The sequence below is a fragment of the Moschus berezovskii genome, chromosome 10 (assembly GCF_049115385.1).
Source record: "Moschus berezovskii isolate FMDL1 chromosome 10, NW_MosBer_1.0, whole genome shotgun sequence".
NCBI classification, from domain to species: domain Eukaryota; kingdom Metazoa; phylum Chordata; class Mammalia; order Artiodactyla; family Moschidae; genus Moschus; species Moschus berezovskii.
In genome coordinates this window covers 95,376,540-95,394,198 of record NC_142469.1, presented here as the reverse complement: position 1 = coordinate 95,394,198, position 17,659 = coordinate 95,376,540, and the positions used below count along the sequence as shown (strand labels likewise).

At 43.4% G+C, this 17,659-nt stretch overlaps 1 protein-coding gene across 1 annotated transcript in view; it reads right to left on the bottom strand.

The window, feature by feature from the left end:
- AKAP12 (A-kinase anchoring protein 12) overlaps positions 1–9,592 on the bottom strand; it is a 109,997-nt gene extending 100,405 nt beyond the window's left edge. The window contains exon 1 of the mRNA XM_055432980.2: positions 9,250–9,592. Coding sequence (XP_055288955.2) covers positions 9,250–9,411 — 162 coding nt within the window. The 5' untranslated portion in view covers positions 9,412–9,592. The remainder of the gene's footprint in view (positions 1–9,249) is intronic.
- Between the last annotated feature and the right edge of the window lie 8,067 nt (positions 9,593–17,659).

Sequence of the window (17,659 nt, the reverse complement as noted above, 5' to 3'; positions counted from 1 at the left end):
CAACTGAAACCTACATCAGGAGGGGAACACCCTTGTCTACCGGAGAAACTGGAGCACTCCACATCCCAAGACTTGGAAGTCTCAGCTGGTTTTGGCTGCCCCTTGGCTGAGCCTACACTTTGTACCCATCCCATCCCTCGGGTTAATATCTGCCTCCCACGCTCCTGCTCCTAGGGGTGTCCTCTCTGCTGAGTGTGAAAGGGTCTGCCTCTTGGCTTTCTTTTTGTCAGAAGCCTCCACTTGGAGGGCTCTCTGCAGCCTGTGCGGCTCTTACCATAACTGCCTGCAATTCTATGGTCATCTTCCTATTATCCTCTTACAAACATTCAGCTCCTTCATATGCCCTGTGCCTTCCGGCCTCCTAACTAATATGGCCTTTATCTGCTTGTGACACTTGGCAAAATCGTCTTTTCTTTGTACATCAGCTATCCAGACAATTCACTGAACAGACACGAACCAACTAATGGCAGTTCTTCTATTGCCTGCTGAACTTATTTGAATCTTTTTATCGAATCTTTCCTCTAAAGCTGGAGTCCCCAAACTCTGGGCCCCAGACCGGTATCTGCTGTCACATCAGTGATGGCATTAGATTAGAAATAAAGCGCACACTAAATGTAATGTACTCGGATCACCCCAACCATCCCCATCCCCCACCCCCGGTCGGTGGAAAAACTGTCTTCCCACGAAACCAGTCCCTGGTGCCAAAAAGGTTGGGGACCCCTTACCTCACCTAGATCATGAGGTGCTCAAGGATAATGCTGTGTTATTTACCCCCTGAAGCATCTAGAACCAGGGCCTTTCATAGCGTAAGTGGTTAGGAAATACTCGAGTGATTATTTTTAATGAATAATATTATTATATACCAAAAAAATTAATTCACTTCTGAAAACACAGGCTCCCCACTTTTTAGTATTTATATATATATTTTCTGGTGGCTCGGACAGTAAAGAATCTGCCTGCAATGCAGGAGACCTGGGTTCGATCCCTGGGTTGGGAAAATCCCCTTGAGAAGGGAACAGCAACCCACTCCAGTATTCTTTCCTGGGAAATCCCATGGATAGAGGAGCCTGGCAAGCTACATACCATGAGGTCACAAAGAGTTGGACACAACTGAGCAACGAACACTTTCCTTTTCACTAAACTTACTATAGCCATGAGACTATGCTCTAATAGTGCCTGAAGATGTAGAATATAAAAATATTTCAAACCATGGATCTGCCATTAGAATCGATTAGATTTTTAGCCACTCTCTTAATGCTTTTAACTATGTGTACAAATAAACAGAGTAGGAAAAAATTTTAAAGTAAAAGAAAATCAATAAACATATATGTGAATACGGAAACTTGAGACTATTTAATCAATGGCACTGGAACAACAGTGACCAGTACAGAAAATGAATTTAGACCTCCTCCTCTAGACAGAAAATAATCCGTTTTAATGGACTGAAGAGACGATTGCATGAAAAGGAGCACCTTTTTTTTTTTAAGCACCAAGCTCTTGGATTTCTCTCTTCTTTGTATCCCCAGTTCCAGGAGTACAGGAGCCAGTTGAGAAATGTTAATGAAATCAAGACAGAATAGCAACTAAGTGGTGCAGAAAGCCGGACAGCCCTCTTCTGGGCTCATCCTCAACGACTTGGTTAGGTGTTAAGATCTCCTCACCCGACATTCGGACCAGCCAAAGGCCATAAATGAAGCCAACAGCTGCTGCCTACCAACTCAAGTGATGTTTCCAACATGATAAATGAGAGATGACGGTTAAGAGGCATCAGGTGGGAACAAAAAAGTCAATGTTGATACGTAGATCCTGGCTCAGAGAAAAGAAAAGAACATTTGATTCCATACTTATTTACCCTGAAGAGTGCATTCCATTAAGAACAATACTGTTAATACTAGCACCACGTATGGTTTCAGGACAGCAGAATAACAGGGTGAAGTTATGTAGGGGAGAGGTTTCCCTTTATTTTCTCCCCCTTGCTCTTCTGAAGCCCTCTCTGCCACCCACAGGAGCGCCAACATCATTCAGCGTGTGCTGCCGTCACCCCTCCATTACCTCCCTTAGCTCCTACACCCCGTAATCCGCTTCCTCCAGACAATGGTGTCCACACCAGACAAATCAGAACCCCGGATGAGCATCAAGGCTACAGAATCTCAGATGCTGGAATGGCCTGGGATTCTGATAGAATAATCTAGCAGGGGGCCGGGTGGGATCTTTAAAAAGCTCCCCAGGTAATTCAACTACACAACCAGGTTTGGGAACCACAGAAAATGTAATCTGTCCGGACGCCCACAATTTGCATGCCTGCATATAACAAATAGCAGACGGGCCACTGATTTATAGTAATCTCCCCTTCCTAAAATTTGGCTTGTCTCATTTACACGACATCATGAAGAAACTGCGGGGAAGACAAAAACCTTTGATCTTGAATGAATACTTGCATTAAGAGAAGCCTAAGTGTCCGGGAAAGACGCTGTAGTTTCCAGTGCTTTGAACACCTACGTTTTTCTGGGAAAACATATTTATTCCAGTTAACAGAGCCAGGCTGTCATTTGTTATGAGAACTGAGAACGGCGCCCAGGGGAGGGGACTACTGTTTTCCCAGGAAGTGAATTTCCACTGCCCACAATTCCTGATTCCAACATTTCATGGATCAGATGTATGAAGAAATTTCTGGCAACTGGATGATTTTAGATTGTTCCCAGAGGAGAAATTTTTAAATTGATAGCTAAAGAAGTAGGTCATTGCAAAGTCGATCCAAGCAAATAAAATTAAAGCCACTTTACTAATTTGGGAAGGAAAGGGAACAATACCTCAGCCTTGTTTTTATTCTAAGCTTGTTATTTCCCAATTCTGATTAATTTCTGGAAGGTGAAAGTCTTTTAAAATTAAATATGTTCCCAGGTGGCTCAGTGGTAAAGAATCCGCCTGCCAATGCAGGAGTGCAGGTTCAATCCCTGGGTCACAAAGATCCCCTGGAGAAGGAGATCGCAATCCACTCTAGTATTCCAGCCTGGAAAATCCTATGGATGGAGGAGCCTCATGGGCCACAGTTCCTGGAGTCACAAAGAGTCAGACACAACTAAGTAACTGAGAACTCAACAGGTAAATAAACTATAGCCTATAATGTTCTGAAAGCCAGTCCAGTTCCCAACGAAGTACTGAACAGGAAAAACGCATACAATCAATACACCTGACAGGGTGCTCAGCTTCATAACTAAAAATGAACTGAGGGAACCCAAGGTGCCAACTGAGGTGCAGATTGGCAAACACTAGAAAATCTGCTATCCACCGAGGCAAGGCATGGGAAAGTGAGTGCCAGTCTCCACAGAGTAGGAATGCAAAGTGGCTGAATCTCTTTGGAAAGTAAATTTATCAAGAATTATCAAAATTTAAAATGCATAGAAATCCTATGATCCAGCAACCCTACTTTCAGAAATCTCTCCGAGAGATACATTTGCACACATACAAAGATGTCTGAACTAGGATATTCCCTGTGCCAATTTAATATAACAAGACTAGGAAAATCTAAATATACACACAGGGGATTGGTTAAATCATTGTGGTACTTCAATCCACACATAAATGAGAAATTCATGTAGCCAATAAGAATGAAGGGAGATCTTTATATCCTGATATGTAAAGACAGCCAAACCCTAAAGTTTCAGAATTTATGTGTTAGGATCTCATTTGTTAAAAGGAAAAGACAGGGCTATTCTTATTTATATACTTGCACAGGCATAAAGGTTTTGAAGAATATGCAAGAAACAACCAACATTGATTTCAAACTGTTGTTAACAATGAGTACTTCAGGGGTGGGAGGAATAGGATACTTTCCCTTTTTATCATCCTCTACAAATTATAAGTTCTCAACAATTAACATTTTTAGAAAAACAAACATTAAATTAATCTTGTTTGCAATGACTTTAAATAAAAATCATTTTAGGGACTTCCCTGGTGAACCAGTAGCTAAGACTTTGGCTCCCAACGCAGAGGTTACCGGCTCAATCCCTGATCAGGGAACTAAATCCCACAAGCCGAAAGTAACAAGAGTTTGCATGTGGCAGCTGGAAAAATAAAGTTCCTCTGTTCTGAAATGAAGATTCCGAGTGACGAAACTAAGACACAGCGCAGCCAAATAAATAAATAAATCATTTAAATAAGAGTAAGCAAGTACTTTTGATCATCCTTTAATAAAGCCTTTATGATTCAAGAATTATGCTGCCAGGCCTATAGTCAGATTTAAATAAGTAAACTTAATTATTCATAATAAGAAATATAAATGTATACATAACTGAAATTATTACAGATTAGTAGCTTCACCCTAATCCTTTTATTAGATGTACTAACAGGTAGGATCACAGGTATAAACCCCTACCTTACATTCTTTAATAAGATACTAACTTGCAAGAAAATGGCCCAAAAGCTAAACAGACAAGACAAATAATTATAATTATAGATTTTTAAATAGTTTATTGAAAATAAGCTTTCATATTCATAAGATATAATGCTACTCCCTCCCAAACCCAGCTTTTTTCATATTTTTCTATTAAATTATTTTAAAATGAAACTTCTCCTAAATTATAATTTTTTAGGGTATGAGAGAACAAAGAATTAGCTACAAGGATATTTAGTTTTATAGTTTTCTTGCACTAAAAGTACCGATGTATTTTTCTCAAATCACTAAGTGCTGTAAGTTCTAATTTCTCACTTCTTGAATGACTATAACATAAAGAATTACTATTTAGCTGATTTTCCTTTCGTTGGTATTCTGTAACACTGAACAGGTGTTAAAATGATAAAGAAAATGAAATTATTTCTTAATGCCTTTTAAAACAGAACATTTTCTTTCCATTTTATTAATTATCCTATAAGATACCAAACTGGAATCATCCTTTTGATGTAGTCTAAAGTGATCCTGGCACAGAGATTAGTGGACACACAGTGAATTCAGAAAGGATGCACATTTCAGCTGTCCTTCGCCCAGGGAAGTATTTCAAGTGGAAATCTCTGCTGATCTGACACATCTAAGAGCCTAAAAGCCTATAATGGATTCAAGGGAAGGCAATGCAGCCCCCACTGGCTCTCAGATCTAAGTGACCATGCTCACACCCACAACTCCAATCTTCAGACTGTGTTCTCATCAGCAAGTAACACCTCTTCTAATCTGAGGGAAATTCATACGAATACAGGCAGCCACACCCAGAAAACATCATTCTGTTAACATACAATTCTCTTGAAATCTTAAAGTCTGGCCCTTTCCATGTAAAACCAGTGACATAATCACATGACAGACATCTCTAGTCCCATCTCTAGTAAACATGGGGCAAGTGGGAAACAGCACATACCCTAGGCTGGGACGGGATTTAGGAAATACAGCTGGAAGACTCAATTCTCTGTTTAATGCACAAAAGGTAGCGACATCCTTAACTATTCATCAGGACAATAGACTCTTCTATTTGCATACATCTGTTTGCGTCACAGCTCTTGCAGCCAAATGGAACCACAGCTTGAAACACTGACAAGGGTCTCAGTCTCCCCACCTGCCAGGGAGGTAGGCCTTACCCTGTTGAACTGAGAACTGTTTCATTTCCAGCTCTAAGTCACTAAACAGACAGAAAGGTTAATTTAGAGGATTGTGATAGTCCAGATGTAGCCTGGAGCGTGGAGAAATCAAGATGTGTCAGAGAAAAGGAAGTTCGTCATTGGCCAACCCCACCCGATGCTGCTACCTGAATGAAAGCAGGCAATGGATAACATTAGGCTTGGTTTACCACCGTGTTCAGGTGGTCTAATCTTCCTGTACCCTGCAAACTCTCAAAATTTAACCTGGAAAATAACTGATCAAGCCATTCTGCCTCACAATTAACATATAAAGATTGTAAAATATTGATTGGAAGATAAGACTCCTTCCATTTCCATTAAAATACATCACAGATAAAATCAGGATTTGTCTCAGTGCATCTAAATGTTCAGTTCAGTTCAGTTCAGTCACTCAGTTGTGTCCGACTCTTTACGACCCCATGAATCACAGCACGCCAAGCCTCCCTGTCTATCACCAACTCCCGGAGTTCACTCAAACTCATGTCCATCGAGTTGGTGATGCCATCCAGCCATCTCACTCTCTGTTGTCCCCTTTTTCTCCCCCTCCAATCTTTCCCAGCATCAGAGTCTTTTCCAGTGAGTCAACCCATCGCATGAGGTGGCCACAGTATTGGAGTTTCAGCTTTAGCATCAGTCCCTCCAATGAACACCCACGATTGATCTTTAGAATGGACTGGTTGGATCTCCTTGCAGTACAAGGGACTCTCAAGAGTCTTCTCCAACACCACAGTTCAAAAGCATCAATTCTTCGGCGATCAGCTTTCTTCACAGTCCAGCTCTCACATCCATACAGCTTGTGTAATCAGGTTTTACCAGTGGGGGTGGGGAAATATGTTAATAGCCTTTAATTAAAGATCAGCATTCTGATAGGGGGAGGGGGATATATTAGTCTAAACCTCCCCAGATGTCCACAGACCCAATCAAAAAAGCTCAAGATGTAATTCATCACTAATTCAATGTATGAAGTGGTCTCATTTGAGCCACTTGCATTTATCATGCATTTGTCCTACTTGATATTAAAGGCAATTTGAAATGCAATGGTAAACAAGCCATTCTAAAGAAAAAGAAAGCTGAGTTCCCAAATCTTAGTTTTCTGCTAGATATTCACCTGGTCTGAGAATAATCAGAGTTGACTGAGTCACTATCTGATAAGTGAGACAGGTCATGATGATAAAGACAAAGAAAAAGTAGACGCTTATCTGTTATACCCCAATACAAAATTAAAAGTTTAAAAAGGAAAGCAGATGGACCAAGGTATTCCCCAACTTGACCATCTACAATCAAAAGCAAGGTGCCAGGATCATCCTACATGCCAGCCACACACTCCATGGAGCAACACCTGTTTATGAGCAAACCCAGGTACGGTCCCTGCCTTTCTGGAGCACTGACAGCAGCCAGGAGAACACTTACTCATCAAGTCACTAAACCCACAGACATGGAAACGGCTGGTAAGAAGGGTCCATGGTGCTATGGGAACCCAGAATGGCAGATGAAATTACTCAGAGGTCCGAAATTAGGGTGAAGAAAGGAGACGAAAGCTACATGCTGAATCATTCTTAATTAGAGAGTCCTTTGAAAAGACTCAGGTCTTCAAAACCTGAGTAATAAATTTTGCTAGTCACAATGAAAAACTACACGTTTTCTAACATGTACATGTAAGTGTATTGATTTGTCTCCAAATTGATAACTGGGCAGTCTGCCAGAAAGTTCAATGATACTCAGGATGTCATTTAAGTAATTTTTTAAAGGAGGTCATCTCACTGTTTCAAGATGGTTGTGACAAGGAAAGAGGAAGAAGGATGATGTTTTGGAAGGAAGATAAAGAGAACAGAAAGGAAGCAATATTTTAAACAAATACACAGAAGTTTATTGGAAAGAGAATAAGTACCATATCTTAATGTGAACTAAGACCTGAAAGGGCTGGTAAAAGCCAAAGAAAAAAATGTTCCCCAATTGCAAGCTTTTAGCAATTATGCCTTAAAATTACTTTCATTACCGGACTCTAAATACTGGTTATGCAGCCATTTTGACAGTAGTTGACATCAAAAAGTGAGATACGGTAAATATTAAAGCATAACTGAGGCACTTCCCTGGTGGTCCACTGAAGTCCGTAGTCTGAGCTCCCAACGGCAGCGGGGTGGGGGGTCGGGGGGGGGCTGGGTTTGATCCCTGGTCAGGGAACTAGATCCCACATGCTGCAGTTAAGACGAGGTGCAGTCAAATAAATATATATACATAACTGAGACCTCAAAAGGATAGTAGATTTCTTAAGCATATCTTAGAGAATCTAGGCATTCCAGGCACAGTAGCTACTTGTAAGCATCTACAGCTCTAGGGACCTTGGGTTTTACAAGGAGGTATGTTAATGACTAGAGGTAATCTAGTTAAAAGCAGTCTCTCCATCCAAGCTAGACTACCACAGCTAAAAGGTCAAGGCGATGAGGTCATAATTCTGTGATTTTTACCTAGATTTCAGTTTTTTTTTTCCCTTACACTGTAAGTATCTATACCTCCTGAGATAACTCTTAAAGGTTCTCAAGTACTCTGTATATTCTCAAATTTGACACGTTTCTTTTGTCTTTTTAAGTATTAAGGATGGTTACCCACATCTTCCCATAAAAGTATCACAAAACGGGTGGGGTGAAGCCTGGCTAATGAACACACATGCTGGAAAACAGATCTAAAAAACAACGATCTGGACAAGTCACAATCTTGGTGGCTGCAGTTGCCAAGAATAAATATTGCATCCTCGAAGACCTAGGACTATAAAATGCAAAATGTCTAGGACGTTCAGCACTGCCTCCATAGACCGGAATAGACAGGGACTACTCCCTTACGCCTTCGACTGCATCCTTTGAGAACTTCTAACTACTCCTCCAGTATTTGTTAATCCCACTGAGTCCAGCGAACTGAGCGAAAAGGAGGACGCCGCCGGGTTTGCGAACCCTGTCATTCGTTTTGGAAATGCCGCGTCGGCTCAGGTTTTCTTTGGCGGCGAGTGAGCTACACCCCAGGCTCTCTCTGCATCGGGAAGGCGGTGTTGCGTGCTTCAGCCGCCTGCCGCAGGAGGACTGGGTACCAAACCCGGTCGCTCCAGACCCAGCCGGGGGCAAGGCCAGTGCGCTGCGGGGAACCCGCGGGTGGCGGAGTCGCCAGGCTGCAACACGCGTCACGGCCCAACATCTGACTTTCCGCAGAGGGAGACGGGGTGGGGGCTCGACACGTCTGGCCGGGGGTCGGGGCTCCGCAGACACCCCCGCACCCCACCCCCACCCCAGGCAGCTCGCCGGGGTCGGGTTGGGTCGCTCCACCGGAAGACCGTGGAGAAAGGCTCAGTGCGCGGCGGGCAGCGGGCGAATTTTATGACTGCGGATGGCGCAGTCGCCTCCCCCTGGAGACCCACGACAAAGATGCGAGCCCCCCTCGCCGCGCTCGCGGATCCTTTGGTCCCGCCCCGGCGCTAAAACCCTGAAAAGCCTAGAAAGAGGGATTCAGGCTCGCGAGTTTGCAGATGGGCTGGACCGGCCGGGAAGTTACCGCAGGCGGAGATCGAGGCGACCTCCCCCTCCCCTTCCCCCCGCAAAGACCCCCGCCGTCCCGCCCCCCCCGCCCCTCCTCCTCCGGGCAGGTGGCCCGGAGCGCCCCTACCTTGGTGGCGGGGTCCGCAGGGGCGATGGCCGGGTCCCCCGGCGTGCCGGGCGCCGCCTCCGCTGCAGAGCCGCCGCCGCTGGGCTCGGGCTCGGCGGGCGTCGCGCTCCCCGCCTCCGGCTGCTCCGGGCTCCGCTGCTCGGTGGAGCTCCCGGCGCCCATGGCTCGTCTGCGGTTCTCCGGGGGCTAGCCGCTTGGTGAACGCCTTCCCCCAAATCGCAGGGACGCGGAGAAGAGCCAGAAGCCGTGCACTCGCAAAGTCCCAAGAGCGCCTCAGTCTCCCGCCGTGCTCCTCCGAACCCGCCCAGACTGCGAATGCAGGAGACGCGCTCGCGGCAAACTCCTTAAAAGAAAAAAAAAAAAAAGCCACCTCTTTGCCTCCTCCTCCTCCCCCTTATTTTTCCCTCGCTTCATCACATGAGCGCAGCCCCAGACACGCCTTGCAGCAGCATCTCCCCCCAGGCTGCTAGGACCCGACGAGCAGCCGGAGCCTTGGCGAGCCGCCCACCTCGACCCCCAGGGCGCCTCCCATTCCTGTTTCAGGACAGCAGCTGGGGCTCCACCCAGGGGTGCCTCCCCGAAAGTGAGGGGAGAATTGAGAAAAGGGAGCCCCCCAGGGGAGATCGGAGTCGCTGAGGGTGGGGGGTGGTTATTAAATGATGGATGGATGACCTGAGGCAAGGCTTCTGCTGCAGCCCACTCTCAACTCGCCCAGATGCGAACCTAGATCCCGGTTTTCCTTCCTTCGGAGTGCTTGCCTCTGAACATGCGTTCCTGCCTCCTCGCCGGGAGCCGGAGAAAGGCAAGCGCTCCTGGGCTCAGCCGGAGTCTGACCATATTAGGGCACCTCACGTGGCAGGAGCAGGGAACCAAGAGGTTAATGCAATCAGACCACGGATGAGGTGGGCCAGGCGGCCCCACGCTCTCCTATCACCCAGAACAAGTGATATCAGGCGATGCCATCGGCAACACCGCTCCCCTCCTTCCCCGGGGAAATTGGGGAAGTGAGACAGTTACTGGAAATGTGCCTGTCCTTAAGAGCATGATGCTGGGGTCCAGGCCACCTCTCGCTTGCGCACGGCTGAAACAGGGTCACACGGATCTGTTCATTTGCTGTCAGTGTTTCTCCATAGATAAAGGCTTTCCATAATAACAGCCTCAGGGCCTTGCATTCTGTCTCTTCCTACTCCTGAAAAGAAGGCTTGTTGTATGAATACAGCAGGCAGTCGGTATATATTTGAAATAAATGAAAATGTTAACGGAATCACCCGGGAAGTAAGCATGAAGGCAGTGGGGCTGAAAAAAAAATTAGCCCAGTTTTAACCGGCAACCTAAGCGCCTCTGTTTTCACAGTATCTCTTTACAAATGAAGAAACTTGTGGAATATTGCCCCTAATACTAGATACACATCCAGATTTGGGACTCAGTGGTAGGAGAATGGATGTAAACAGCAGTTGGGCACCAGGATATCTGTGCCTGATGAATTACATGTCGTAAAACGGCCTGGGAACCATAGTTTAGTGATCCAACATACAATGTTTCTGAATTTATCATTTTATCTGAAAGGAGTAGATAGCACCCACTTTCTCTGGAATCTGTCATTTAAGAAGCAGTCTATTTCCAAAATGGTTGGTTTTCTGAATTTTTAAGCATTTCACCCATTTTGGCTTAAATTTTGAATTATTGAGGAAACATTTGGGTACTTACTCTGTACCAGACATTGTGAGTGTACTCTCTGTGTACAATCACATTTCACCCTTAGAGCAGTACTACAGTGTAAACCCTATTGTTCTCACCTTACCAATATAGTGAGAGAAAACAGGCTCAGAAAGGTTAAATCAGGCCCTCAAAGATTCACAGCTGGTAGTTGGAAGAGCAGATGCCTTCTTTTGGAACCACTCCCCAACAGGTTACTCCGCTTCTGTGGGAAGCTTCAAACATGCTCTCTCTTCTCAGGGATGTGGGTGAAAAATGCATTTAGACCTCACCTAGGATGTTAAGGCGGAGAAGGCAATGGCAAGCCACTCCAGTAAGTACTCTTGCCTAGAAAATCCCATGGATGGAAGAGCCTGGTGGGCTGCAGTCTGTGGGGTCGCTAAGGGTCGGACACGACTGAGCGACTTCACTTTCACTTTTCACTTTCACACATTGGAGAAGGAAACCCACTCCAGTGTTCTTGCCTGGAGAATCCCAGGGACGGGAGAGCCTGGTGGGCTGCCGTCTATGGGGTCGCACAGAGTCGGACACGACTGAAGTTACTTAGCAGTAGCAGTAGCAGCAGCAGGATGTTAAGAAGGAAAAATGCTGTTAAAACCTATTTGAGAATGATTAATGTCAGCACATATGAAAATGTATCATTAGGTAGTACAAATACTATCAAAACTTTCTATTCTGTGAGATTGTATTTATTCAATTCCTAGGAAAATATTGAAGCTTTTCACATCTCACTTAGTCTTTGAATTTTCAGAAGCGATTGCAAGGTCAAAGATTTCAAGCCAGCAACGTACAACCCACATGCAAAGTAAGACACTGCCAATGTCTGATTAGACTAGCAATTGTTTGCTTTGTGTTTATTTTTCAGGCTGTGAAATGCTCAGATTCTTATTTTTTAAATACAAAATCTTACTTTAAGAAATGTGCGTGTTCTAGTACTTCCTGTTCTTCCTGAAACAGCACCATGATAAGTAGGTATTAGGAATAATGGACTCCTTTGTAGATTCACACAAACACACATTAAGTTGTTGTTGTTCAGTCACTCAGTCGTGTCCAGCTCCTTGTGACCCCATGGACTGCAGCACGCCAGGCTTCCCTGTCCTTCACCATCCCCCAGAGCTTACTCAAACTCATGTCTATGGTGATGCCATCTAACTATCTTGTCCTCTGTTGTCCCCTTCTCCTCTTGCCCTCAATCTTTCTCAGCATCAGGATCTTTTCCAGTGAGTCAGCTCTTCGCATCAGGTGGTCAAAGTGTTAGAGCTTCAGACAAACACACACATTAAGTTCCTTTGGTTTTAAGACTGACCACAGAATCCTTTCCATTTTAATCACAGACTGGGGAATTACTCTTTGTTATTTTTTTAGATGCTTCATTAATTTTATTTTTTGATTTCTTCATCAATTTTGAAAAAATGTTATTGAAATGTAATAAAAATGTTATTTACAACTTGATTTACAATGTTGTGTTTGTTTTAGGTGTGCTGCTGCTGCTGCTAAGTCACTTCAGTCATGTCCGACTCTGTGCGACCCCATAGACGGCAGCCCACCAGGCTCCCCCGTCCCTGGGATTCTCCAGGCAAGAATACTGGAGTGGGTTGCCATTTCCTTCTCCAATGCATGAAAGTGAAATGTGAAAGTGAAGTCGCTCAGTCGTGGCCAACTCTTCTTGACCCCATGGACTGCAGCCCACCAGGCTCCTCCGTCCATGGGATTTTCCAGGCAAGAGTACTGGAGTGGGGTGCCATTACCTTCTCCAAGTTTTAGGTGTACAACAAAGTAATTCATCAATTCTTTTCCATTGTAGGTTATTATAAGATACTGAATTTAGTTCCCTGTGCTATATAGTAGGTCCTAGTTGGCTATCTATTTTGTACATAGTAGTGTGCATTTGCTCTTTGCTATTTTTGTAAAGAAGAGTGGTTTTGTTATGTATTATCCCCAGCAATGGGATGTCCCAACCGATTGGACATGCTACTTAATGCTTCAAAACAGTATTCAAATCTTATTCACTCCTTCACTCTTTCAACACGTATTTATCAAGTGCCCATTATGTGCCTAGCACAGCATTACTGTGCTTCTCACTCAAGGCTCCAAGTCAAGCCACCAAGGTTTTCTTTTCCAGAGTTTTGGAGACATCTTCAGAATTACTGGCATCAGTGGCAGCCTTGCAGAGGCAGGCAACTGGTCTCTAGTTTTCACTTCTCGGTCCAAGGCTGTCAGTTACCGCGATATCTCATTTTCTCACCAGCAACCCAGTCTCCTCCAAACAACAGGACGCAGGTGTCCCTGCACATCTCCCCCCATGGGGGCAGTTGGCGGTAGTCATTTCCCTGAGAGAGTTAATAAACAGTTTGAGATTTCTCAAAAACAAATCCATGCTGCCGTTACAGCAGACTGAACTTGTATGCCTGTCTCATGCTTGCTGCTGTCGTCTTCTCCAGAAAGACAGGTCACGCAAGATTTGCCAATAAAAGTTAGCTGGGCATCTTGTGCGTACACCAAAACAATAGTTCACAAGTGTTAACATTGACTACACCCCCTTGTAAGCACAATAATTACTGCTCCTGCTGCTGCTAAGTCGCTTCAGTCGTGTCCAACTCTATGCGACCCCGTAGACGGCAGCCCACCAGGCTCCCCCATCCCTGGGATTCTCCAGGCAAGAACACTGGAGTGGGGTGCCATTTCCTTCTCTAATGCATGAAAGTGAAAAGTGAAAGGGAAGTTGTTCAGTCATATCTGACTCTTAGCTACCCCATGGACTGCAGCCCACCAGGCTCCTCCGTCCATGGGATTTTCCAGGCAAGAGTACAGAGTGGGGTGCCATTGCCTTTTCCGACAATAATTACTAGAGAATTTAAAACAGAATTTAAACCAACACTCTAACCCACAGATCATTTTCTCCATACAAAACCAGATAATTTCACCTCTTCTCCCCTGAAACTACCACTTAGGACTTTTTCCTTAAAGTCTATTTTTTCTGAAGCAATTACTTGCATCAAGATTCCTAAGTCATCTAAGAGCCCAACTCCCGCTCTCCTGCATTTGCTGATTATTAAGTAGAATCACTGCAGATGCTGATTGCAGCCAGGAAATTAAAAGACGCTTACTCCTTGGAAGGAAAGTTATGACCAACCTAGATAGCATATTAAAAAGCAGAGACATTACTTTGCCAACCAAGGTCCGTCTAGTCAAGGCTATGGTTTTTCCCGTGGTCATGTATGGATGTGAGAGTTGGACTGTGAAGAAAGCTGATCGCCGAAGAATTGATGCTTTTGAACTGTGGTGCTGGAGAAGACTCTTGAGAGTCCCTTGGACTGCAAGGAGATCCAACCAGTCCATTCTAGAAGAGATCAATCCTGGGTGTTCTCTGGAAGGACTGATGCTAAAGCTGAAACTCCAATACTTTGGCCACCTCATGCAACGAATTGACTCACTGGAAAAGAGTCTGATGCTAGGAGGGATTGGGGGTGGGAGGAGAAGGGGACAACAGAGAATGAGATGGCTGGATGGCATCACCAACTCGATGGACATGAGTTTGAGTGAACTCCGGGAGTTGGTGATGGACAGGGAGGCCTGGGGTGCTGTGATTCATGGGGTCGCAAAGAGTCGGACACGACTGAGCGACTGAACTGAACTGAACTGAACTGAAGTAGAAAACTAGAAAAGTTAATAATTTTATTTAATTCATGAGTAGCTAATAAACCAACACTCATGTAGAAACTACAGAAAAAGTTCAAGATACAGATTAAGCTTAAAGATCAGGGGAGTTCCCTGCTGGTCCACTGGTTAGGACTCCACATTTTCACTCCCCAGGTCACACAGCATGGCATCCCCTGCTAAAGGCCAACCTCCTGTAGGTATACATTATGTATATAGGCAACTGCTATTAGTCTAACTTTTAAGGAATACATTGCTTTGGGATTAAGTATTAAGCCAGCTATTCATATGTCTGTTTCATTTGAAAGTAAAAATCACTCGGTCATGTCCAACTCTTTGCAACCCCATGGACTATACACAGTCCACAGAATTCTCTAGGCCTGAATACTGGAGTGGGTAGCCTTTCCCTTCTCCAGGGTATCTTTCCAATCTAGGGATCAAACCCAGGTCTCCCACATTGCAGGCAGATTCTTTACCAGCTGAGCCACAAGGGACGCCCAAGAATACTTGAGTGGGTAGCCTATTCCTTCTCTAGCAGATCTTCGTGATCCAGGGATTGAACCAGGGTCTCCTGCATTGCAGGCGGATACTTTACCAATGGAGCTATCAGAGAAGTCCCCATTTCATTTACCAAGATTTAAAACTGGCCAAGATTTAAAACTGACTTAAATCAAGATTACTCTAAAGTAACAAAGGGAGGGAACCATTAGATGAGGCTTGCCGGGGGCATTGTTTGAGGGAGCGGTTAATTCTTTCATTTATATCATTTATATATACATATACCCCACCCCCAAGGGGCTTCGCAGGCGGTGCTAGTGGTAAAGATCCTGCCTGCCAATGCAAGAGACATAAGAGACACAGGTTCGATCCCTGGGTCTGGAAGATCTGGAAGAGGGCATGGCAACCCACTCCAGTATTCTTGCCAGGAGAATCCCGTGGACAGAATAGCCTGGTGGGCTATAGTCCATAGGGTCTCACAGAGTCGGACACGAATGAAATGACTTAGCAGGAAGGCATATCTCCCCCGCTGGTCACCAGCCACTGTGGAAAACTTTATAGAAGCAATTATTTACAGAGAACTAGTTTAACATAGCTCCCACCACTTTGCTCAAGATGTGTCTAACTATAAATGAATAAATAAATGAATATAATTGAAAAGCAGTCCCCAGTAAGCCAATATAGCTTTGGTTTCTCAGTTTTCTTGAATTGGGCTACGCTTCACCCACCATGGAGTGACTAGAACCCAGATATAGTAAATGATTTCCGTAACATGAAGAGAGGATTTCTCAGGACACATTTATGGAGGGTACCTGAAGGCATCTGGAAAGTTTCTTCACTCCAGGGAAGATCAAGCGTTAGTCTATTACTTGTGTCCGACTCATTGCGACCCCATGGACTGTAGCCCACCAGACTCCTCTGTCCATGGAATTCTCCAGGCAAGAATACTAGAGTGGGTTGCCATTCCCTCCTCCAGGGGATCTTCCAAATCTAGGGATCAAACCCAGGTCTCCTGCATTGCAGGCAGATTCTTTACAGTCTAAGCCACCAGAGAATCAACATTAAAAAATGTATTTTTACCTTTTAATTCAACAAACTCGTACTGAGTTAAGTGCCAGGCAAAATGCTTGGGACTTTTTAAAGCTGGAAACTGGTTTAAGTCAACACCGTTTACTCAAGAAAAGACACTACAGAGACATACATTGTAAATTACTGACAGATTTTTATGTTCCTCTATTAACATAAATCTGTGAATATTTAATATTAGCCTGCTATATGTTGTCTTTGACATTAAAAGATACTTCAACTATTTTTTTTGTGATTAAGAACCCAGTGAAAAAAACAAGAATTACTGAAATTGTGTACAAGAGAGGTTGACTATTTTATCCCATTTTATAGAGCTCCCATCCTAATCTAATGTCGTTAGATTCTGTATTCTCAGGGACTGATCTCAATTCTATAAGCTGCCTTTTTAAAGAAAATAATAACTTCTTGTCACTCCTATAAATGCCTTATGTATACAAGGGGTAGCTGTGATAAATCAGAATAAAAGAAAATCAATAGTGAAACTAGACATACTTCTCCTTCCTTCTCTCTTTTTTTTTTTCCTTCCTTCTCTCTAGTTCATCAGGCACATAATTAATTACATTAAAAAATTCCAAAATCTGCTACCAAATCAAATTAATGCTACTAAATCAATGGAAACTTTGAAAAGTGGAACAATCACTTGGATATATTGTTTTGAATATTATTATGCTCTTGGAAATTTTTTTTTTAAGATTTATTTATTTATGGCTGTGCTGGGTCTTCATTCCTTTGTGGGCTTTTCTCTAGTTGCTGTGATTTTAATTTTTATTGATTGATTTATACTTTTTCCAATTTTATTTAGATTTAATTGACATAGAGCACTGTGTAAGTTTGATGTACAGCATGATTTGAATTACATGCATCATGAAATGATTGCCACAGTAACTTTAGTGAACTTCATCATCTCATATAGGTAAAGAATTGAAAAAAAAAAAAAATATTTTTCCATGTTATGGGAACTTTCAGGATTTACTGCTTTAACTTTCATATATAACATACATCAGTATTAACTACATACCCCATTTGATCATACTGTATGATTCTTTTCATGTATTGTTGAATTCAGATTGCTCATATATTGTTGAGCATTTTTGCACCATGTTCATCAGTGATATTGGCCTATAATTTTCTTTTTTTTTGGTAATATCTTTGTCTACTTTTGGTATAAGGTTGATGCTGGCCTCATGAAATGAGTTCAGAAGTATTTCTCCCTCTGTAATTTTTTTGGGAGTAGTTTGCTTTTGTAAAATTTGGAGTATAGTTGACTAACAGGTGATTTTTATTTTAAAAAGTTTTTTTTTTTTTTTTTGCTTATATGACACCTAAGTATTCAATAGCGAATATTCTTTCCTCCCATTGAAGTCTAGAGAATAAAAATTAAATTGGCATTTGAATTAGAGAAAAGCAGTTTTATTCCGTATTCAATAAATCTATGTTCACTTTGCATGTTTTT